This window comes from Balaenoptera acutorostrata, chromosome 17, assembly GCF_949987535.1.
Source record: "Balaenoptera acutorostrata chromosome 17, mBalAcu1.1, whole genome shotgun sequence".
In the NCBI taxonomy this organism is placed as follows: domain Eukaryota; kingdom Metazoa; phylum Chordata; class Mammalia; order Artiodactyla; family Balaenopteridae; genus Balaenoptera; species Balaenoptera acutorostrata.
This window is the reverse complement of record NC_080080.1, coordinates 29,167,115-29,191,735: the sequence shown is the minus strand read 5'-3', so window position 1 is coordinate 29,191,735 and position 24,621 is coordinate 29,167,115. Positions and strand designations below refer to the sequence as shown.

The following is a 24,621-nucleotide window of genomic DNA, read 5'->3' as shown; positions in this document are numbered from 1 at the left end:
ACATCCCAGAGTCCAAGATGAATAATTTTTCAAATTATCTTTTTGACACATTTTAATAGTTATCATTCCTCTACCCTCTTTCCAGCCATACAAAAAATTGATACGGTAGCAATAATTTATTTTTAAGTATTAACTCAGGTTTCTAAGAAACCTAGTGAACTTTAATTTCTTTAAGCTTTTATTCTTTAACTGAAACTCATATCATCATTTTACCTAGTAAGGTTTTACTGTTTTTTTCTGAAAGAGTGGCTGTTATATGTTTTTGTTACATAGGACCTTTAACCATTGATTCTCATACATGATTGTGTGAATTAGAATTATCTGTGGCATTTAAAAAATATGTAGTTGCCTAGTCCTCACTACTGAGATCAATCTGTTAGGGGTGTAATGCAGGAGAATAGACAGGTAGATTTGAGAACGTTGCTGACTAAAGGTAAATTTTTATGGACCTTCAATGTATTAGTCAGGACTCTCTAGAGAAACAGAACCAATGGGATGTATGCATATTTATGTGTGTATATGTGTGTGTGTGTGTGTGTGTGTGTGTGTGTATACATATACATATATATATAATAGAGATTTATTATGAGGCAATTATGGAGGCTAAGAAGTCCCAGGATCTGCTCTCTGTGACCTGGAGACCCAGGAAAGCTGGTGCTGTAATTCAGTCTGAGACCAGGTCTGAAGGCCTGAGGACCAGGGGAGCCAATGGTGTAAATCTCAGTTTGAGGTCTGAAGGCAAGAGAAAGTGAGATGAGATGTCCCAGCTCCAGCAGTGTGAGGCAGTAAAAAGAGGTAAATTCTTCCTTCTGCCTTTGTTCTATTCAGGCCCTTGAGGGATTGGATGGTGTCCACCCATATTGGGGAAGGTAATCTGTTTTACTGAGTCCATGGATTCAAATGCTAATCTCATGTGAAACACCCTGAGACATACCCAGAAATAATATTTGATCTCGGCACCCTGTGGTTGACACATGAAATTAATCATCACACCCAGTTTTTACATAAATTACTTTTTATTATAATATAACTTAAATATGTTCAAATATAAAACCAGTATTAGTGCCTTACATGTATATTTTCATATAACTGTGAAAACAATGTATGGTTTCTAATAAAATACCAAAAAAACTAGAAAGTACTAAAATTCAAATTATTATTCTATTAATGAAGTGAATGAATAGTTTCCTCTGTCATTTCCAGTATATTTCCTAGAAGTTATATGATTGGGAAAAGATCCCCAAGCGATTCTCATGTACTATGTCTTGTGAGAACCCGTGCTCTATGGCATTAATTTTGCCCTTGTTTATATACTTTATTTTATAATTATTTAATGATATTATTTTCTCTTTCTCCATACAGTTGCAGGTTCTTATGAGGCTAGCACACCTATTATATAATCATGTATTTGATGTCCAAACTAATTTTCTTTTTTTGAGCTATTGCTAACTCTGATTAACTTAGTGTGCAGTGATGTTATTTGGCCTTTGCATGGTATGGACATACTTACAAATTAAGTCTGCTTTTATTTTTCTCAGTAGTCTGCTACAGTAGTTAAATATTCTTACCTACTGGCATGACCACAACCACAGATACAGGCTTGGTCACTAAAATTGTGGGCCGGTGTTTGATTAAAAGATGTGTCACCATGATGATATAGAATATTCATGTGTTGAATAACCTTATAAGAGAAAAACTTAAAATTAAAAAATTATCATAGGGAACTTAAGAATAGATCACAAGAGTATATCTGCTGTCCCTAGTTTTATAAATACTGCTGTAAAAGTGTTTAAACATCGTTTTTTGCTTTCTCTAAAGATCTATATCCGGAAGTGGAGAAATTGATTGGAAGGGAGTTGGGGGTTGTGGATATGGTTAGGAGGGAATTTCAGAATCACTCAACTATTTCCTTGTATCCCAAATAAGATCACCATATATAGGAGTATATTGTTAGGTAAAGTTCTTTATGTGATTTCTGATGTATCCCTCCCTTTGATTCACTATCATATAATGTTAATTTTGGCTTCTTAGTTATATCCTGCCATATTTGATTATTTTTTCATTTGATAAACTTGTTAACTATTTCCCATATGAGACTGTAACTCAGCAAAGTGTATTATGTGTGCATACTTAATAGGTACTTAATGAATTGAACTTCACCAGCTCAACTAAGAAAAGCTGTCATAAATATTTATTAAAGGAGAATTAATACTTAGATCATTTCCTTGTGAATATATTTGTTAAAATTAAACTCTTTTTCATGGTTTATTAGCTGTAATTCTGTGTATAACTAGGACCACAAAGGTGTCTCTTTGAGCTGCTAGTTTTTACCTTTGTATTTAGGCCAAATTGAATCAGTATGTTTTTGAAGTAAGTTTTTCTATAAATACGTTATAAGTGTTTTTTTCTTTTTTTTTGCTTGGAAAATGACATTGTAGCAAACTTGCCATCATGTGAAGATCAGAAGAGGCTTAGTAGCAATTGTAAATGCATATAAAGTCCTGCCAGTTTAATCTTTTTCTGTATTTACTATTTGTCACTAAATTTTAAGGTAGTGATTCTTGATATTTGTTTTTCTTTTTAAATAGATATGATGATGCTATACAGCTATATGATCGAATTTTACAAGAAGATCCAACTAACACTGTAAGTTAGCTGGTTGTGCTGAAGATCAATTCGTTTTAAGAAATGAAATTAATTTATTTTGGAAATAATAGAAAAAAACACATGGAACCATATTCTATTTTGTTATTTTAAATATTTCGTGATGGGCCATTTAAAAAAAAATAGGTTTAAAACTCTTCAGTAAAATTTGACTTATAATATCTCTTATTAGAAAGAAGCTAGTTGAAATTTAGAAAGAATGAATTTTATGCGCTTGCAAAAAAAAACACCTAGCAGAGCTTATTGTTTTTGTAATACTTTGAAGTTCATGGAATACTAACTTCTCTGGTTTGGGTAGTTATATTTTAGTTGTCTTCATGAAAAATGAAAGACGTCACCTCAGTAATTAGTATATGGAATTGATTAATGAAGACTTTTTTTTTTCAGTTTTGCTTTCTTCCTTATACCTGAATTAGGGATATATATATATGTATATGTTTTCCTTAAGATAACATCTTTAATTTATTCTGGTTTTGAACAAATATTTATCTCAGTTTATTGGGCAGAAGATTTGTTTCAAATATACTTATGTAGTTTATCTGTTTTAAAAACACCCTGGTGAAAAAATTTTTTTTAATATTGAGAACATTTTAGTTTACTATATTGGCATAATGGCTTCCCTCAGACTTACCTTTTACTAAATGAAAAGTTAGAGACGTTAGATAACGTATCAGGCGTTTCAATGTTTCATATTATTCTATCCATGCACACATTTGCCTGCTAAAGTAAAGTAAATATTTTTAGAGTTTTTAAATAATAATCAGTTTGAGTTTGTTTTTTCCTTTTATAGAAACAGAAATTGTTATTTTAACACATAATACAACTATGTGAAGGTTTTCTCTTATTTGGCAAGTAGTTTATTAAAAATATACATTTTAAAAAGTCATATAATATATGATATGACTGGATTAAAAGATGCAGAAATACTGATTGAACATTGATAACTTGATTCATTTTAAATTATTTATGCTAAGTTTGGAAATTAATATTGAAGTGTGCAATTTTTAGATAGCATTTATACCAGGCATTTATTGGTCATAAATCCCTGATCTCTCCTTGCCCCTTTTGTTACTCTATAGGAATACGTATTTTTTTTGCTTAAATAATATTTTTTCCCAGCTTTATTGAGATATAATTAACATTGTGTAAGTTACACAACTTGGTGATTTGATATGTGTATATATATATTGTGAAATGGTTTAGATTATTGCTTTTAATACAGTCTCACCCCAGGGAAATTTTCTCTGGAAACTTTCTAGGTGTTCTGTTTTGTAGATATTTGAATGGTAAGGATTCATCATTTTGTGAGGATTCTCAAAATACAGAAAGTTCAGGGAAAAGTTTTGACAGAGCTGCAAGCCTACCTGTTATTAAAAAAAGACAGTTAATTTAGATATCCCAAATAAAAAGAGAGTTAAAATTGAGAAGTTCTGAATAATCTTTAAATCTTATTTATACTAATAGCTTGCCATCTGTCTTAATAAAACAATCCCTTATAAAAAGCCCCATTTTTCTTTTCCTGGAGATTTTCTCATGTACTTATTTCAGCTCTAAGACTTTACCACAGTTTCAGAGGTATTCATTTTTTACATAGCGATATTTCTGTGTAATATGAAATATGACATCAGATTTCTGAAAAAAGTTTGTTTCATGTAGTTTTCTCATACTAGTTTAAAAGATTAATAGTTTGTAATTTATTTTTTTGAATTAGGAGTCATATTTTACTTCTGTGTCAGTTTAAGTTGGGCATATTTTAAATAAATTATTTCACTACTTCAGGGTCTCAGGTAATATGTAACTAAATATTACTCTATTCTTGTAGTACTTTCCATGTTTTATGGTTTGGTTCCCCTCATAGACTATGTATGAGGGGGTAATAACTAAATCATTTAGTTGTTAGGTAAACATTTTAGAACAAGGTGACTAAATTCAGCTTTGCTAGATGTATTATTCTTTCATCAAATATTATTTTTATCTAGTCTCCCCTCAGTCCCTTCTGTCCTTCTGTAAATGTTTATTGAGTACCTGTCAAGAGCCATGAAAATGTTGGTGTTACTAAGAATAAAGACACTATTTCTGTGACTGTATCCATAGAAAGCACTGTGGTAGACATTAAGGGAGAAAAACAAAGGCATATAAGACCTAGAACTAATAAAGTCTAGTAGGGGAAGACTTTTCTTATATTAAACAGTGAAGTTACTATGTAGAAGACACCATAGTTATAATTCAAGCTTTTATACTGTAGAGCTTTGCATTGTCTAAAACTGATCATGTGACTCTTTCATCTGCTTTTGTGTTCCTGTATAGCCAGTATAGAAATGAGGCTGTTCATTAAAGCTTTAAGGAGCTCTCTTTCCCTCTCACATGCATTCATTATTCTTTCAAAAAATGTTTGTTGAGTGCTTGCAACATGCTTGTTGTTGAGACTAGCAGGATGAATTAGACACCGTCCTTGACTTTGTTTTTAGAGAGATAGCATGATATAATGAACACATTATGGGCTTTGAAATAGACTTATTGAATCCTGACTCTTTGGTGATTTGCTGCATTACTTTTAAGCCTTGTAGGCCTTGGAGGATGAGTATGGCTTAAATGAGACAAAGATGGTAGGCTGGGGAAAGACATTGTATCCCATGAATGGCATGAGTAAGCCTTAGCATTATTAAAGTACAAGGCCTACCTAGGGAAAAAAGAATAAAGTGATTAAAATGGAAGTTTCCAAATTTTGGGAGGTTGCTAAAATGGGACAGCTCATCTATTTTTTTTTTTTTTTAATTAATTAATTTATTTATTTGGCTGTGTTGGGTCTTCGTTTCTGTGCGAGGGCTTTCTCTAGTTGCGGCAAGCGGGGGCCACTCTTCATCGCGGTGCGCAGGCCTCTCACTGTCGCGGCCTCTCTTGTTGCGGAGCACAGGCTCCAGACGCGCAGGCTCAGTAGTTGTGGCGCACGGGCCTAGTTGCTCCGCGGCATGTGGGATCTTCCCAGACCAGGGCTCGAACCCATGTCCCCTGCATTGGCAGGCAGATTCTAAACCACTGCGCCACCAGGGAAGCCCTCTCATCTATTTTTGAAAAGCTGTAAAATATTCTTTTGAAAAAAGTAACATGTACCCATGTTAAAAAATTACAAGCAGTACAGAGTGTATGTTGAAAAATAAGTCCTCCCACCCCTGATCTCAAGTCCTCCTTCACTTAGGCAAACGTTGTTAACAATTTCTTAAGAACTCTTCCAGAAATTTTTTCTCATGCACACACAAATAAGTGTGTGTGCATGTGTGTCCCTTTTGACAGGGAGAATGGTTGGAAGTGCAAATGGTGGCATACTCTGCCTAGCAGTATCTTTTAAAGTTCATGCGCTGTCAGCACATCCTTTACCTCATCCTTTAGGTAGCTGCATAGCATTGTAATACATGGATGTATAATCCCTGTCTTGATGGAAAACTTTCTTTAATTAAGTCCCCTTGGTATGTGATATATTCCTCCCAGAAGCAGTGTTGCAGTACATGTCATTTGTAGGATAGATTCCTAGGAGTGAAGTCTCTGAGTCAGGAGGTCCATGTATTTTAAAATTTGATAGTTGTTACCAAATTTACCTCCACAGAAGCTTTTTAGCTGTCTATACTCATTAATTTGGTATATGAGAGTGCTTCTTGCCCTGTATCCTCCTACGTGGTATATTATCAGCTTTTTTTGTGTTTAACCTTTGCCAGTCGTATTAGTTAAAAATGTTACCTTGTTTTAATTTGCATTATGAGTGATGTTTAATATCTTCTAATATGCTTAAAGGGCCAGGTATATTTCTCTTTTTGAACTGCCTCCTTTAACACGATTTTCACATGAAATTTCATTTCTATTCTTGTTGAAGAGAGGGCATGGCTCTGGTGCTCCGTGTAGTTTTAACCTCCCCCTTCTTCCCCACTGATTTACTGCTGAGGAAAACTAGGGCTCTAAGGAACAATATTTTATACCTTTTAGTTGGTTCATTGTTCAGAGTGACTAGCGATACAACAAGAAGGTCTACATTTGTGAACAACCTGGTATGTTTCACTTCAGAATTTTAATTTTTTTTCTGCATTATCAATACAGTTTTATTTCTTTTTTGTTTTCTTTTTAATTGAAGTATAGTTGATTTACAATATTCTGTTAGTTTCAGGTATACAGCATAGTGATTTTGGGTCTTTTTGCAGATTAGATTCCATTATAGGTTATTACAAGATATTGGGTGTAACAGAATTTTAATTTTTATTCTTAGAAAATGGAGAATGAAGTCAAATTTTGATTAGTAAAATTCCACCAGATTTTTTTTTTAGAGATAACTTTGTCAGTAATACGGGAGGTGGTTTGAAAGAGGTGAAAAGAGATGAAATAGTAATTTGGAGGCTCTTCTGTCTTAGGCTAGAGATTATGGGGATCTAAACCTAGGATAAGTAGAATTAAAGAGGATGGGGTTGGGTGAAAGTATATTTTGCAATAAAAGTACACAAATGATGAAAACTTAGATATGAATGTTATTTTAGAAGGATAACTCTGAAGTATGAAAATCTTCGTCACCAGCTCATCAAAATCAAGTATTGAATTAGGCTCAATGTGAGCTTTTTATCCCTTAGATTACCCCAACACCGGTCAGTTTTTTGTTTGCGTGCTTTTAAAGTAAAAGTAGGCTTTTCATCCTTTGAAAGCTCTTTGAGGGAAAAATTATGTCCATTGCATGCAACAATGCCTAGCATATATGCCTTCAGTAAATACTTGTTGAATGAATGAATGCCTTTCAGAAAGAAAGTATAATAATTCTTGTCTTTTTAGTTAAATTTCATATTTCAGAAAGATCAGATTTTGCCTCCAATTGTGAACTGCCTGTTATGATATATCAAATATTTGAAGTCTTATTTTGGAATTAGATGTAATTGCCTCTGTGCCAAGAGTGAAGATGGTTTATTTTTATTTTTATTTTTTTAAAATAAATTTATTTTATTTATTTATTTTTGGCTGTGTTGGGTCTTCGTTGCTGTGCACGGGCTTTCTCCAGTTGCGGCAAGCGGGGGCCACTCTTCGTTGCGGTGCGCGGACCTCTCATTGCAGTGGCTTCTCGTTGTGTGCAGAGCACAGGCTTTAGGCGTGCAGGCTTCAGCAGCCGTGGCATGCGGGCTCAGTAGTTGTGCCCCGCGGGCTGCAGAGCACAGGGTCAGTAGCTGTGATGCGTGGGCCCAGTTGCTCTGCGGCACGTGGGATCTTCCCGTGCTCGAACCCGTGTCCCCCACATTGGCAGGCGGATTCCCAACCACTGCGCCACCAGGGAAGCCCCTGAAAATGCTTTTAGAATGCCATATTTCCCAGGGTCATGGCATAAGCCTCGGAGGCAGAAGAACCTGGAACTCTGCTTTCCCTTTGTTGGCCAGTGGTCTGTTTCTGTGTCCCAACATCTGGGGTAGGGGGTGTTCTAGGTTGTATTTTGCTGGTAGACCTTAATCCTTTAATCATTTTCTAGGTTCTCTCCCTACGTGGCCTCATTTTTTTTTAAGATGTGATACGTCTTTCAGGAAAAATTGCTAGCTAGCTCCTTGTACATATACAGAGGCATGTACCAAATTTATGGTCATAAGAACGTTTTGAAGTTTCATATTTTATAATAGAAATTCTGACTCCATTATTAAAATCGCTTGTAAAATGTGGAACAGTTTTCATTTTTGACTTAAACTGACTTTTACAAAGGTTGATCTAAACAAGAAATTTAGAAAAATTCAGAACATTGGCATATTTTATAAGATAAAAAGTATAAGAAAGAAATATAAATGGAAATTGATAGTCAAGACTCTACTTAATGTCTAATTAGTGCTATTTTTAAAACTGTTTTGGCATATAATTGATGTAGAATAGACTGCACATATTTAAGGTGTATAATTTGATAAGTTTTGACATTTGTATACACTTGTGAAACCATCACCACACTCAAGATACTGAACAAAACCATCATGCTCTAAAGTTCTCTTTGCCCCTTTTGATTTTTGTATTCTTATATATATTCTTTGAGCTTTCTTGTGGGATATAATTAAGTTACTTGCAAACAGTTTCATCCTTTTGGGTCTTTGTTAGACAGGACCAGAACAGTGTTTATACTGGGACTAATTAATTCCCCATTATGTCCTTCTGGGTAGTCTGTCCACTGCCCCAGGAATCATGGCGTTTTCCAGTCTGGCTGGTAGGAAGGGACACTATTCCCAGCCCTGTGTGAGCTCTGGGCACATTTTCCCCTAAACGTTTCTGGTAGATCTTTCCTTGGCTGTGGTAGTTTCCACATACACATGCACTGATCAGTACGAACCTGAGTACTCGAGGGAAACCCTTGAGATTCAAGGGGAATCTCTTTAGAGTCTTTATTCTGTATTTTTCTCTCTTCTCCTGTGCTCTGTCCCATGAACTGTAGCCTCTTTGATCTTCTTGGACTCTGAGCTCCGTATGAACTCACAGCTCAACCTGGTTTTCTTTTCTTGCACAGCACCCTTGAAACTCTCTCAAAGCAGTGAGTCAGGGCAATAAAAATAGGGCCCACCTCATTTGTTTCTGCCTGTCAGGGATCAACTCTCCTTTTTTGCTTGTCGTCCTGTGCCTTAAAAGTGGTCGTTTTATATATATAGTACAGTTCTTTCGTGGTCTCAGGCAAGAGGGTAAAACCGCTCCCTGTTACTACATCTTGGCCGGAAATGAAATCCCTGCTTAATGCTCATTTAAAATGATCATGGTTTTTGTGCCAGAATGTGGTAGTATTTTTCTGTAGAGGGCTGTTGTATGTGACTTAATGATACATTGTTGCCTGTATGATAGTGATTGCCATATAGGTTTTTCTTTAAGCTGTCATGTATAGTTTCATTAGGAAGACTGGCTTTGCATAGTTGAATAGTTACCTCTTAAAAGTGTGTTTTAAACCTTATAATATTAGGAGATAAGTTACTATTATCTTAGGTCTTACATGGTTAAGCAAAGTATTGCTTATTATAGTAGAGATTTTGGGGCATGTTTCACAAGTTGATTAGTAAAACCTTATGTTTAAAATCTTTGCTTATACTTCACTGAAGTGTTTGTTAGGTGGAAAACTCTTAGTTTTTAAAATAGGCTATTACAAAGTTAATACTGAATTTGTTTTACATTATTATAAAATTATGGCATTCCACCTACTACAAATATACATAATTCAAAATAATAGTAACAAATTAATTTGTGATATTTCAGTTTCAGGAACTTTTATCAATGAATCTAGAATGGGAATCAGAAATTTGAGATCCTGCTTCTCATCCTACCTCTTTTGATGCATTTAGGTTGTTTAAACCTCTGTTTTTCATTATTTACAAAAGGATTATTTTTTAAAAAGGCATTTTTAAAGATTAATTATCTTTGAAACACTAGCAGTGCTTTATAAACTGTATTCTGCAAAATGCTGCTGACCTAAAAATTTTGGTGTTTGCTCAACAGTAGAGACATGATTCTCTTGTCAAATCAATGAGAAAATGAGTTAATATTAGACAGGTGTTTTTTAAAAAACGAAACTCATTTTGTGAATAATGGTGTCCATTACAGTGTTCGTACCACATTCTTACTATGACTGTAGAGGTATTAGTTGCTATTCATGTTTGTACTTTGACTTTTTGTCTCTTATTTGTGGCATTTGAATGCAGTATTTTCAACAAGTTTCACTGCAATATCTCATTTCAGCTGATACAAATCCTGTAAGGATTGGGGCAATATATCAATATTAAACTAAGCAAGCCTGTTCCAGTTCTTTAAAGATCTCATAGGTAGAGCTTTTGGCAAGGTTTAACGCATATACATTAAGCATAGACCAAAGGTAAAAAAGAAGGAAGATAACATTTATTCAATACTGTTATATGCTATGTACTGTGTTAGATACTTCACTTTGCTACTTGGAGATTGGTGGTATTACTGAAGTTTGGGCCGGTCAGATGATTTGCTCTTGGTTAGAAAGCTCATAAGTGACAAGAGTTGGGATTCAGTTCCTTGTCTTTTTTATTTCAAAACCTAGACTCTCCGCTCTAACATACTGCCTGTGGAAGAAGTAGTGTCATCAAAAATGAAATGAATAAACAAAAATGTTTCAAATTCTGTTGGACTGGTGAAATTAGATAATATATGCCCCAAAGAAATTAGTTTCTTAATTATGTTAATTTAATCCTCACCTATTTTCAGAAGGACTTGGAATAAGGCGTACATTTGAAGTCTAATATTCTTCCTAAAGGCTTTAGGATTGAGTTACTTTTAGAGCTTTACTTTTACTTTCCTTCTGAATTCTTGAGATTTAAACTTTACATTTATTTTGGCGCTTTCATTGTTGTGCATAGTGAAGTTATTCCAAAAATATTTGAGTTCCTGCTGTGTGGCAGGTGTTCTGGTCGGTATTCAGCATGAGCCATGTAATCAGGGGTATACATTTTTAACAGATGTGTCATTCTTTCATTACCGAAATACTGTTATCACTATTTTTATAAATATTGCTTTTGGTCATATTTATTGGGAGTCTCTTGATTCGCTCTGATTTTTTGACTTTCAGTTTTTCAGAGCAAAACCCACCTTTTCCACCCCAGGACAGATAGCTCCTTTGGTCTAAAGAGGCCCCATTCATTTTACAGTACTTCCCTTGTCTGTATCTTGTGGAGTGTGTTTTACTTAAAACAATGACAATCATGTTCATAATTAATAAGCCTAACCTAGCCCTGATTATAGTGTGTTTTATTGTTTAGTCTTCTGCATTTAATTAAACAGAGATGGAGGGGATGTAAATTTAATAATTCACACAGAGCCCTCCGGTCACTTCAGCCCCAAACATATAGTCTTGATTATACACAATGCTGCTGTCTCCTATGCCTTTGCTCCTTTGTTCTCCTACTATGCAGTATCGTCCCTCCACACAGCTTTCTTTTCTGCTTTCTTAATGTCTCCTTGCACGTTCTCTTTCAGCACAGGTATCACATCTGGGACGCTCTTTGCTTCCTGTCCTTCCACTTCCTCCCATCTGCCACAGCCTTGTTAGGATCACCTCCGTGTTGCCACAACATCTTAGATATCTCTATTATTGTCTTTTTATTTGATGTCTCTTTCTCTTATCAGACTGAGCTCCTGCAAGGAATTATCTGTTCCTTTTTTTTATCCTTATATTTTCATTGTCCAGCACAGTACCTGGCAAACAACAGATGTTTGTTACATATTTGATGAATGTATAAATAAATGGCATTGATTTTTATATTTATATTTAAAAAGCTTTAAGTTGCAGGTTTTAAATGTTTTGTCTATTATAAAATATTTCTTTCAGGACCTATATTATTCTTTTGAAAGACTCTTAGGTAGATTTTTCTCTTGAAATTGTGAAAAAAGTTATTTGAAGCCATATTTGTATAATGACATTCAAGTGGCCACAGTAAGATTATTTTCTGATCTCCGCTATCCCTCTATCTCTTAAGATACAGATCTTATGAATGAGACAGAGTAAAGGACTTTAGGCTGGATAAAGATTAGGATTCCCTGCTGGCTTGTAATTATCAGAATCTGGATGGTTATTTATTTGAATGAAATGATGCATACATTGTGTACATCAAAAGTAAAGCACATGTGATTGTTAGAGGAATGTTTGAACTCCCCAGTGGGATGTCATGGGGTATGTTTATAAACTCCCACTAAGCAGTAGTTCTACAATGGAATTTCACTGGCATTGAGATAATAATTTGCACAGTCAAATTACCTCTTTACAAAAACCCAGGGAATCATGAGGGTCTAATCCTTTATTAATGTCAACCCACAGGCTGCAAGAAAGCGTAAGATTGCCATTCGAAAAGCCCAGGGGAAAAATGTGGAGGCCATTCGGGAACTGAATGAGTATCTGGAACAGTGAGTGTCTTACAAGAGGATTGTGTTTTGTTATTCTGATAAATCTTTTTTAATTAAAATGGAATTTGCATTTGATTTTCCTTTTTGCTTCCATGCTGTTCATTTATAGAATATCTACACACTTACTTTTTTTCCCTTTCCTCTCACCAGATTTGTTGGAGACCAAGAAGCCTGGCATGAACTTGCAGAACTTTATATCAATGAACATGAGTAAGTCGTTAACACATAAAATTTCGTTAAGGAGTGCAATTTTCATCACTATGTAAGTTCAGAAGGCATAGTAGTTTCTAAAGGGTTGGTGAGAGGTATGAATCACGTCATTTTAAATTAGCAAAATAAATAAATGAAGGAAAACAAATCAACAGTTTGTTGGTTATAATCTGTGAATTGCTTTAAGTACGTCATTTGTGTTTTGCTAAATTATTTTTGTTTGGGAAATGAGTTTTCTTTCAAATACAGATGGCATTCTTTGGAGTTAGAAAGGCATGTATGTGCTGAGCTAAGGTTATTTTTAGTGAATCAAAATTGTGAATTTTTAGAATTTAAATTGTTCTTACATACAAAGAGTATTATACTCCCTGCTGTTTAAAAATTCTGTCAATTGTATGCATTTATTAGCCTTAGTGCTAAGAGAATCAACTCTTCCAAAGTAGAAGCATTCTGTTGCCTGGGTAAAAAACCAAGAATAATCAAGAATGTTGAATGCTGTAGGAACTTGCTTATTGGATATTTAATGTTTTTGTTAGCTTTTTTTTATTGCAGTGACAGGAGGAAATCCCAGTGTGAGAGGATTAGCCCAGTCTTAGTGCAAGTTTTCTAATATCACAGCATTAACGCTAACCTCTATCTAGAGGCAGGCTTTTTTTCCCCTTTTTTCTTAGTGAGGAGTCTGAAGTATATCACATTGTTTCTTTCCTTCCTTTTGAGAGAACAGAATCAGATTCTCATGCACATATTCTTACTGTGCACGAATACTTAGAATACTTAACCTCATTCTCATAGGACAAATAGCTGACATAGGAAATAGTATCGAATGAAAATACTTGTCTCTTGCCTTTGCTCAGGGGTATATATGTATGTGAAATAGAGTTAATGTATTATCTGTGTAATTCTAATAAAAGTGGGGGCGAAAATAAAATGTCAACTTAATGAATGTGTACTGTATTCTGGGAAGCATTTTTCATTTCTCTATTATATATGCTGGCTATCAGATTCTCTGTTTTTTGTTAGGAAGTTATTTCCTGAATCATGTTTGGATGCTTGTATGATCATATATGTAAATATACTTAGCTTTCTCTTATGTATGTAAGAGTGGTAGTGTATTTGGTTAAATGGTAATGTTTCTATTTTTCATTGTTTTAAAGTCAACATTTATAAAGTTTTTTAAATGTAAATTATTTGTATGCTGGAAACTATAAAATATTAATTAAAGAAATTAAAGAACACCTAAATAATACCAAATTCATAGATTGGAGGCTCAGTATTGTTTTGTTTGTTTGTTTTTTGGGTTTTGTTTTTGTTTTTATTGAAGTATAGTTAATTTACAGTGTTGTGTTAGTTTCAGGTATACAGCAAAGTGATTCAGTTACACATACATATAATGATTATTTTTATTTAAATTTTTCCTTGGGCTAAATTCTTAGAAATAGAATTACTTGATTAAATGATATGCACATTTTCAGTGGTTTTGATAAATCATTCCTAGATGTGCACTAGAAAGGTAGTGTCAGTTTACTCTCACATCAGCAATTATTAGAATGTCCACTTAACACTGGGTGCTACTGTTCTTTCTAATCTTTGCAAATTGTGATAAGTGAAAATTGGTTACACTTTTTTTAAGAGCTCTTTATATAAATGATATGAGCCTTTGTCTTGTCTAGAATATATCCTTGTTTATTATGTCTTTTTAATATTGATTTTTTTAACTTATAGAAACTTTATATTTTCAGATGGTCAGTATATCAATTTATATTACTTTCAGGTTTTCTGTCCTCTAAGAACTATATAAATATATCACCTCTGTGTTTTTCTTCTACTTCTTTATCAGTTTTACTTTTTTGCATGTATTTGTAATATTTCTATATTTAGCTCTCCAATAGGTTATACTTTATTTTTAACCTATCATTAAATTTATTATTATTTACCTCACCTTGTAATAGCCACATTCAGTTTTGCTTTGTTTTGGGTCTCTGAAGAGTTTATTGAGATAGAGTTGGAAGTACATTTAAGAGAAATGAACTGAAGAATCCCAAGAAATCAAGAGATACAAAGACAGAAAAGCACCTGAAAAATAGTTTCTTTTCATGGGAAATGATACTTACATTCTGCCTACCCTTTTATCTTGCATTACAAAACTCTTTTTGGTCTCGAAGCTAGTTACTTACACAATGTCCGTTTATTTTTTCTAATTGAACACAGAATGAATATTCAGATTTACGGTGAATGGAAATAAATGTCTTCAGATTTTTTGAAACTGTGTGAAAATCAGAATGTTCACTTAATTCATTTAACTTGTTTGAGCAAGTCATTGTCTTCGGTAGGGTATTGTTGGTACAAGTAGTAAGTTACTGTGGAATGTCAGTTTACCACAGTTTTGTGGACCCAGTGGCAAAAATGTACCAATTTAGGAATTACTTGATATATTTAATATTTTGACATTCTTTTCTTCATATTAATAGTTATAGTAAGTCACAGGCAGCATTGCTAATCTAGATGTAGACTTTTTTACTCCAAATAAATTTCCACAGTAGACTGTTCATATAAGTCTATTCAGTGATTTTATAGAGAGAAAAGGGGATATAGAATTCTGCCACATACTTTTTTTATGTCTTTAAGTTATTTTTATTTAAATTTGCTTCTGATTTATAAATTCTAGATACAGTTATTCTAATGGTATATGTCACACCAGTTGATCACATTGAGACACTTGCTCTAAGTATAAAAAATTAGTCATGATTTATACCTTAATCCCAACAGTATATATTATAAACAAAAATATGTATTTTAAACAAAGATACTGAATTTTTTACTTGATTTATAGTTAAAACTAGATGTTATATCAGCAAGGAGCAGTTAGTAAAGATTGATTATGATTGTGATTATTGTAGGTACAGCCTTACTATATAAAATTCTATAACAAAGGGAATTATCAGAATCCTGTAAGGAAAAATCATAATGTTGATAAAGCAATCAAGGAACAAATACTGTAACCTATACATATGCTTTTGTGAGGAAGAGAAGAACTTCAAAAACTAGTTACTGACTCTAATGTAGTAATAATAGTGGTTATTCTATTTTAAATGGATTCCAATTATTTTTACTTCTCTAAATCTTAGTCTCATGAGTTGTATATAATGAATTAATTTCTTTATATATCTGCAGTGGTATTGGCTATGTACCATCTTGGGAGAACTGAGAAAATAATCATCACTCAAATCACTTTTGTATGGCTTAATACTCTTGTGTACCCCGGGCTGAGAAAAACTGGATTAGACCATTTCTCGCTCCTTCCAGCTCTAAGTTTATTTGATTCTATACTTTATCCACAAAGTTAATTTGATTTTATATTTTGTAAAATTGGGGGAAGGTATCCCCTCCTTGTATGTGATACTCAATAATTTTTGAGAAAAATATCTTGGCATTCATTTTTCATGAGAAACTCCTTTCTGCCCATTTTATCTTACATTATGCTATATAAGAATCAGAGTCACTATTTTGCTCAACCCATTTAAATCTCTAAGAACACTTATTCTTAGCATTAATATGAATTTTTGGCGTTACCGTAAAGGAACACATTTAGAAGGGAACTATCTTTCTGATGAAGCTGGGTGTTTAAAGTATAGACGACTTCCCCTTCTACACAATGATGAATAAATATCAGATAGGTAGTCACAATACTTTTGTTCTAGACATTTATTCAGTCATTTGTTCAGTCATTCATTATATAGCTATCATATGTCAAGAACCAATACTAGGTTTTGGGCATAAATATGAAAAGGGCTAAATAGCAGCATGATCTTTGATGAGAATTATATATAAGGTCCTTCATATATTTAAAATGCTGTGATTTTGGGCTAATCTGCAGGGTGTTTTTGGTTCCTCTGGCCCTTTGGGTTTGATTGCTGTACCTGTTTTTATGTTACCGTTGACATATTCATCACTACCATCACCACCTCCATTTTTCATCCTGATGTGTAGTGTATATAGGTAGTATGCATGGTGGTTAAGAGTGTAGGCTGTCTGCCTACTTCCTAGGGTTTTGGTGGGATTAAATGAATTAATATTTGTAACACACCTAGAGAGGTGCATGATACATAATGAGCACCTAATAAAAGTTAGCTATTATTAGTCAGTATTTAACATGTTTGAAACTGCAATGTATATATTTTGAAAACTAAGTATGTCAGACATTAGTGTAAAATAGATACCTTTGTATATTGGTGACAAATGTCAAAAATAACTGTAGGTAGCCTTTTTCTGTTGTAATGTCATAACCTCCTCACTGGGACTAAATCTTACAACACCTGTGTTCTTTACGATTTCCTGTAAATAGGAAGGATATTCACATGGCTTGAACATATAAAATACATTAAGGGGAATTATAGTCATGTGGTATAAAACTATTTTTCCAGAGCCCTTTGCAGCAGTTTTCTCCTTAGGTTTTCAGTAAAGATTTTGTTCTCTACCACATGATTAAATAGTAGTAGAGTGCATATCAAAACCACTAACTTGATCTGTTTTTCATGGGTTTAGAAATTCGTAACTTCATCATAATTTTGTATTTGACAGTAACCTTAAATAATGAAAAGTCTTTGTAATAGAATATGTGGGATATGTCTGTAAAGGATTTTTAGTGAACAGAGAATATTTAATGTTTATTTCCTCATTACACTTTAGCTATTTGAATATTTTATTAAATGATCAGTGGACTTGCAGAACTTATTTTATATGTAACCTGATCCAAGATCTTGAAGCCTGTGTTGTTAATTATGTTTGGATGTCGTCCTAGTGACCCAGTTTTAAAAATTTAATATCTTGGGACTTCCCTGGTGGAACAGTGGTTAAGAATCCGCCTGCCAATGCAGGGGACACGGGTTCGAGCCCTGGACTGGGAAGATCCCACATGCCATGGGGCAACTAAGCCTGTGCGCCACAACTACTGAGCCTGTGCTCTAGAGCCCGTAAGCCACAACTGCTGAGGCCACGTGGCACAACTGCCTAGAGCCCATGCTCCGCAACAAGAGAAGCCACCGCAATGAGAAGCCCGCGCACCACGTAACCCCTGCTTGGTGCAAATAGAGAAAGCCCGCGCACTTCGATGAAGACCCAGCGCAGCCATACATACATACATACATACATAAATAAGAAAAAAAGAAAAATGTAATATCTTGATAGTTCACAGGCTGCTTTTAGGATTTAAGCTTCTGTTTATTCATTTCATTAAAGAATATGATATTCGTATTTATGAATTCAAGATAAGTACTTTATTAATAAAGGTATTTAAAGTATTTTGGGAGTAAAATGTGTAATGTCACTAAAATTGTTTTTAAATTATTTTAAGGTGTAACTGACATAAAGTTTATGACTTTTAAAATTAACTCCTTGATGTTTTTCAGCTATGCTAAAGCAGCCTTTTGTTTAGAGGAGCTTATGATGACTAATCCACACAACCACTTATACTGTCAGCAGTATGCTGAAGTAAGTGTTTTCAAAAACAACAATTGTATGTGATTTTATTTTTGTTGGTTTTGGGTATTATGGAACTAAGAATATGTCCTTAATGTTAGGCAAGTATATAAATATGTAAGATGTGATGAAAATTGATTTGTGGGAGTAAAATTTTTAAATTTTTAATACTATAATGGAAATACTGACTTTTCAATTAAATGCACTTATTTAAAATAGTGACGTTCTTTATATTTTTTTAATTGCATACTGTATTCTTTCCTAATTATGAATTATGTCACAGTTATCACCATTTAATGGCCTTTAAGGCATTTACAGTGATTAAAATTTTTACATCCATATTCTAGGAAATTCATATTAAGGTCAGTATTTTGGAAAGTAGGAAGTTTTTTTCTTATTTGATTAACTGTTAAGAATAGCAATACAGTTGAATCCTATAAGGTTAAAAGGACTTCATTATTAAGGAATGTCAGTGCAACTAGGAAAGGACAATTCAGTATGAAGTCTAGATTTATAATGCTAGTAATAGAAAATAAAGTTGTGAAGCATTTGGAAGGCAGTTGAAATAGAAATTATACTGGCTTTCTTATATTGGCAGCATTTTTTTATTTTAAAAACTCAGTGATCTTAATGTTCATAGAATATAATGATTCTGGAGGGTATGTTATGCTTTAAAGTTTAGATTAGCTTTAACAGCTTTAAGATGAATTCTTTTAACATCTTGCCTTTGTTTACAGAATATCTGTTTCAATTACTAATGCCTATGGTATGATGAAACATGCTATATTTCAAAGTAGTAAAATAAACAGGTTTCAGCACTCCGTAATTTTTAACAGGTTAAATATACCCAAGGTGGACTTGAAAATCTTGAACTTTCAAGAAAGTATTTTGCACAGGCATTGAAACTGAACAACAGAAATATGAGAGCTTTGTTTGGACTTTACATGGTGAGTTGAGGTGCATGTTTAATGTTATTTTATGAAATGTCATTTAAAGTCCATTAACCGTCCCAGTTAATCACTTCCCTCTTTTTTTTTTTTTTTGTATTTCATTGATAAGCATATGATTTTTTTCCTCTAGTTAATTATGAGCAATAGGTTGTAAGGCGGTTATATTTTTGAATGTTAATATATCCCAGCTATTTGACATTTCATTGTCAACTATGTTTTACTCTATCAGAATTTAAATCTGCCTTTATGAAATTAAATAGTAACAGATACAAAGCTATATTATGTATTTCTTAATTGTTTTGTTATTCTTGGGTTCATGCCCAACATTTTATTTCTTACCTTAAATTATAATTGTATGAGATATTTTTAAACTATGTTTATAAAAGACGTATTAGAAATAAAATCTCTAATGCCAAATTAAAACTTTTTTATGGTATAGAAAAACAGTTTGTGGTACGCATGTAATTAAATATTTCTTTTGTTTATGTATGCTAAATGATGAGCTTAGAAAAAGTCAGTTAACGAGCTATGGGAAATAGAGGAAGAATTTAATGAACTTCAAATTTATATAAAATGAGCTCCTTTCTACAGTCAGAATGACTAGAAAAATAAACTTCTTTAATACGCCAGTTCTTTGAAATTTTATTTTATCCTAGTCTTTTCATGGACTTTTGGATGACTATTTTGTTGGAGCTCAGTGAAAAGAATTGATTGCAGAAATGGAGGCAGGAAGAAACGTAAATGAAATAATTTTCAGCAAAGAAATGGCAAAATATAATTAGAAAACAGATTAAAGGGATTTCAAAAAATTTTTTCTGGATTCTACCAGTGCCAATTGTAGCAGCTTGTAGGTACAGTATGGTAGCAGTGTCTCTTTTACCAAATAAATACTATTTTAAAAAATAAATTATTAATAATAGTAAAAATACTACATAGCACTTTATGTGTCAGGTGTTGTTATGACCTCTCTTTTTTATTTTAAATCATTACATCTTTACATCAGCTATTTGAGAAGGTACTATTACTGCTACCATTTCACAGAAAATGAAACTAAGACACAGAGGGTTCTGATTAATTTGCCCAAGGATGGACACAGAGCTACTAAATGATTGAGCTGGGATTCCAGCTCAGGCAGTTGACTCCAGAGTCATTCTCTTAACTACTGCAATCAGATTTTGGCATATAAATTCCTTAGTGGCAGAGGAGGAGACAGAAGGAAAAAGCATATAACACAGGCTAGGCATAAAAGAAACCACATGGACAGAGATTCTTAAGAATAAGATATATTTAAGCATAAGATAAAATTTGTATCTTTCTCTCCTCAGAAATACATACAATTAAAAATAAGAATATGATTTTGAGGGTCTACAGTTTCTTGCATGGATCCCAGTTTAACAATCCCTTGTTTAAACACATCTTTAAAAAGGAGATGATGGCTCTAATTGGTTCTATGGAACATAGTTGGGAAACTCTTGGTGTAGTGAAAAGAGAAATAGGTTGGAAGTGATGATCTCTTTCTACTTCTAAGACTTTCGTTAACTTACTTTGGTTAAGTCAGTTCACTCCTATTGGACTTAATTTTTTTTTCACCTGTTAATGTAGGAAGTTAGACTAAATTATTTTTGAGGTTCCTTATATTAATATTCAGTAATTCTATAATTCTGACAGAGAAAAGTTGAAGTAATTCAGTAATAAGAAATAGCACCAGTAATATCCTACAGTATTTAAGTGATGATGGAATTTTACCTTCAAGGGCTGTGGTAGATAACTAATAAAATAATTTTAGATGTTATTTAAGATATCCTTTCTCTTCCTACTACCTTGGATTATTCTCCATTTTAAAATATATTTTCATTTGTAAACACTAATTTCATTCAGCTTTATTTTATTTTAAAAATTGTGTTGGTACAGTTTTTAAAAACTCTTTATTATCAGCCCGTTGCAATTATGACCCTTACATGTTTTTGATTGTCTTGGCTACATCAAAGGAGTATTGTTTTTGATGTTTCTTTTTTGTTCTTAGTCTGCAAGTCATATTGCTTCTAATCCAAAAGCAAGTGCAAAAACAAAAAAGGACAACATGAAGTATGCTAGTTGGGCAGCTAGTCAAATAAACAGAGCTTATCAGGTTAGTATTGATAATTTTATATTATGACATAGGTCAGTTAATGTATTTCTTAGTTGTTGTTTATGTTTCTACAAACTACAAAGCTAGGTGTCTATCATTGAACTTTTGTGCTTTTGGGTCTTTATCAAATGTTTTAACTGTGTAGAATTAACTTGTAGGATCCTTTTTTTTTTTTCCTCAAAAGGAGTCTGGTACTATTATCCCATAATGAGCCTTATCATCTCAGTAGTTCTACATTTGGCAAATAAAAAAAAGTAATTGTAAAAATCCAGAAAGGATAAATTTCATGATGCATTTCAGAGGCAGATTGGGTATGTGAGTGTATTATTAATCAGAGATATCTCAAATAATAAAAAAAAAGAGGAAGAAAATCCTAAAAGTAAACTAACAAGACTATATAACAAAGTTTATGTACTCTGTTTACAGTCAGACCTTATCTGAAACATCTCCCCTCATTTTTTAGTTTACTGAAGCTCATCCCTAGGAGATTCTTCAGAAAAGACTCATGGAGAAACTCATCTTCTTACATCTTTCATGTTTGTAACTTATCCGTCTATAGTCTTTACATTTGAAGGACAATTTGACTTTTTATACATCCTTTGCTATTAAATACATTTACCTAAGTATTAAACATATTGTTCCTTTTTTTGTTTTTTTTCTTTTTTAGGATAAAATATTGCTGTCAACAAGTTTCATGCCATCCTGATTTTCTTTCTCTAATAAGTGACTTGCACTTTTTGTCTGGTTGCCCAAAGGAATTTTTTCTTTATCTTTAAAATCCAATAGTTTCACTATGATAATGTTTTGTTGATATTCTTGGGTCAGTCTTCCCAGATACACTGTAGACCTTTTTAATATTTGGATTCAGTCCTCTTTTAATTTGAGAAAAGTTGCTTTTAGAATTATGATTTTGAATTTTTTTTGCTTGATTCCTTAAGTTTTCTTTTTCAGGTCTCCAACTATAAGTTTATTGGCTCTCCTTTCACACTTCTTTTATCATTCATTTTTTTTTTCAAATCCTTCTGTCATTTTCTGTATTTTATTCTCTTCTTTTTTTTCTGATAATAATTTTTTTATGGAGTTAATTCTTTTTTTTCTGTTCTCTTCATTTAAATAAGATAGTTTTTCTGGGCTGTTAGGAGGTGGTTTTTACCATCTTAGGGGAGTCAGAGATCGAACAGCATAACTTTCCCAGCTTGACCTCTTCTTTGTTACAGAGAACTCAAATATGACCTCTCTCTATATATCCAGTCTTTCTTAGAACTAGGTCAGGTTCAGAATGATTTTTCTGGCTGCAGGCCTCTCTGTGTTCTACCCCTATGGGTCTACAGATCTTGAATTTTGAGGTGGTGTTCTTAGTTTTAAATGTTACATTTTGTTGTTGTTGTTTTTTCTTCTGGGATTTTCTGCCTCTGGGCATCACTACCTCCCACCCTCCCCTTCTCCCCTTATCTGAACCATCTCTCTCTCTTAACCCCAGTGTTTCTGCCCTGTTAAATTTGGTTTCAGTTTCTGTAGTTTTCTTTCAGTGTGAGGTTTTTTTCCTTTTGGAAGAGGGTGTTTGCTGGATAATTCAGAGATTTTGAGGTCTTAGATTATTAGATTTGTTTAATGTCACGTTTGCATACAGTTTTTTATACTTTGATTTGGAGCCTATGAGACTGTCCTAGTTTTGCAAGCCATTTGCAGATGCATCAGTTCATACTTTTTTTTACTTTTGTGGCCTATAGAGTAGTAGGTTGCCCTCTTTTACATCCTGTAGTGCCTACCACATAGCTGTTGAGCTTTTGTAGGTCCTGCTACTGCTGGTGTTATAACAACCTAGGATTTTGAAGGATTGCCTGCAATATAGTTTTTTTTGAAAGATGTCTTTGTTGGGTTTGTTTCCTCTTATTTTGGTCTTGGTTTTGGTGCTATTTGTTTCTTTGTTTTTGTACTCCTGGTTGGGGAGATTAAAACAATTCAGTGCCCTGTGATCACACCATTTAGTCACTTTTCTGTAGTTTTATTATATATAATAGAGAATGTTAGTTGTGTTGGCATATTGCAAGTCAGAATATTTATAAATATTAGCTAGGCTGTGCTTCTTGGAGTTTGAGATGGCTCGAGGGGTTCCACACAGAGTAGGCTTGGGGGTTGGGGGTTGCGAGGGAGGGAGGGGTAGTTTGTGATTTAAAAATAAGACTTGGATAATATGAAAATAATAGTATGCAAACTACATCATTGTTTTTAAGATATTTTTGAGAAACAACCAGCTGCTCAGAGAGTGCTTTTTTTGACATGGCATGACTATATTTCTAAAATCAATTTTTATTAAATTATACATAGAAAAATGAACCCAAGTCACAAAGATACATTCCAATGAATTATACAAGTAAATGTAACCAGGTCAATAAATAGAAACATTATAGCACCCCAAAACCTTCCTGGTACCTTCTTTCAAATTCTACTCCTTGTATTCCCCTCAAAAGTACAAATTTATAATCCCATAGTTTTGGCTTTTTTTTTTTGAACTTTACAGAATCATACAGTATGTATTTATTTTTGTCTGGCCTGTTTCATGATTTATGAGTTTTATCTTTGTTTAAGTCTGTAGTTCATTCATTTTCATTGTACTCTAGTCTATTATATGAACATACTATAATTTATTCAGTTTTTTAAAAAATTTATTTTATTTATTATATTTGGCTGTGTTGCGTCTTCATCACTGCTCACGGGCTTTCTCTAATTGTGGCGAGCGGGGGCTACTCTTCTTTGCAGTGCGCGGGCTTCTCATTGTGGTGGCTTTTCTTGTTGCGGAGCACGGACTCCAGGCACACGGGCTTCAGTAGTTGCAGCACGCAGGCTCAGTAGTTGTGGCTCGTGGGCTCTAGAGCACAGGCTCAGTAATTGTGGCGCATGGGCTTAGTTGCTCCGTGGCATGTGGGATCTTCCCGGACCAGGGCTCGAACCCGTGTCCCCTGCATTGACAGGCGGATTCTCAACCACTGTGCCACCAGGGAAACCCCTTTTTCACTTGTTGATAGACGTTGGATTATTTCCTGTTTGGGGCTATTATGAATAATACTACACTGATATTGCTGTACAAGTCTCTTGGTGTATATGTACATGTACTTCTTAGGGGTGTATACCTTTGAGTGGAAATACTGGGTCATAGGATGTACATATATCTAACTGAAGTAGATAAAGCTGGTTTTCCAGATTACTTGTTTATAGTCCCACCAGCAGTGTTTGAGAGTTCTCATAGTTCCACATTTTCACCAACACGTCCTTCTGTCAGTTTTTGTTATTATAGTCATTCTGGGT

The 24,621-nt window shown here is 33.5% G+C and overlaps 1 protein-coding gene across 1 annotated transcript in view; it reads left to right on the top strand.

The window, feature by feature from the left end:
- The window catches only part of EMC2 (ER membrane protein complex subunit 2), a 51,255-nt gene that overhangs the window by 17,321 nt on the left and 9,313 nt on the right, over positions 1-24,621 (top strand). Inside the window, exons 5-10 of the mRNA XM_007188776.2 lie at positions 2,589-2,646; positions 12,467-12,552; positions 12,703-12,762; positions 18,168-18,249; positions 19,074-19,184; positions 21,211-21,315. Of these exons, the coding sequence (XP_007188838.1) occupies positions 2,589-2,646; positions 12,467-12,552; positions 12,703-12,762; positions 18,168-18,249; positions 19,074-19,184; positions 21,211-21,315 (502 nt within the window). The remainder of the gene's footprint in view (positions 1-2,588; positions 2,647-12,466; positions 12,553-12,702; positions 12,763-18,167; positions 18,250-19,073; positions 19,185-21,210; positions 21,316-24,621) is intronic.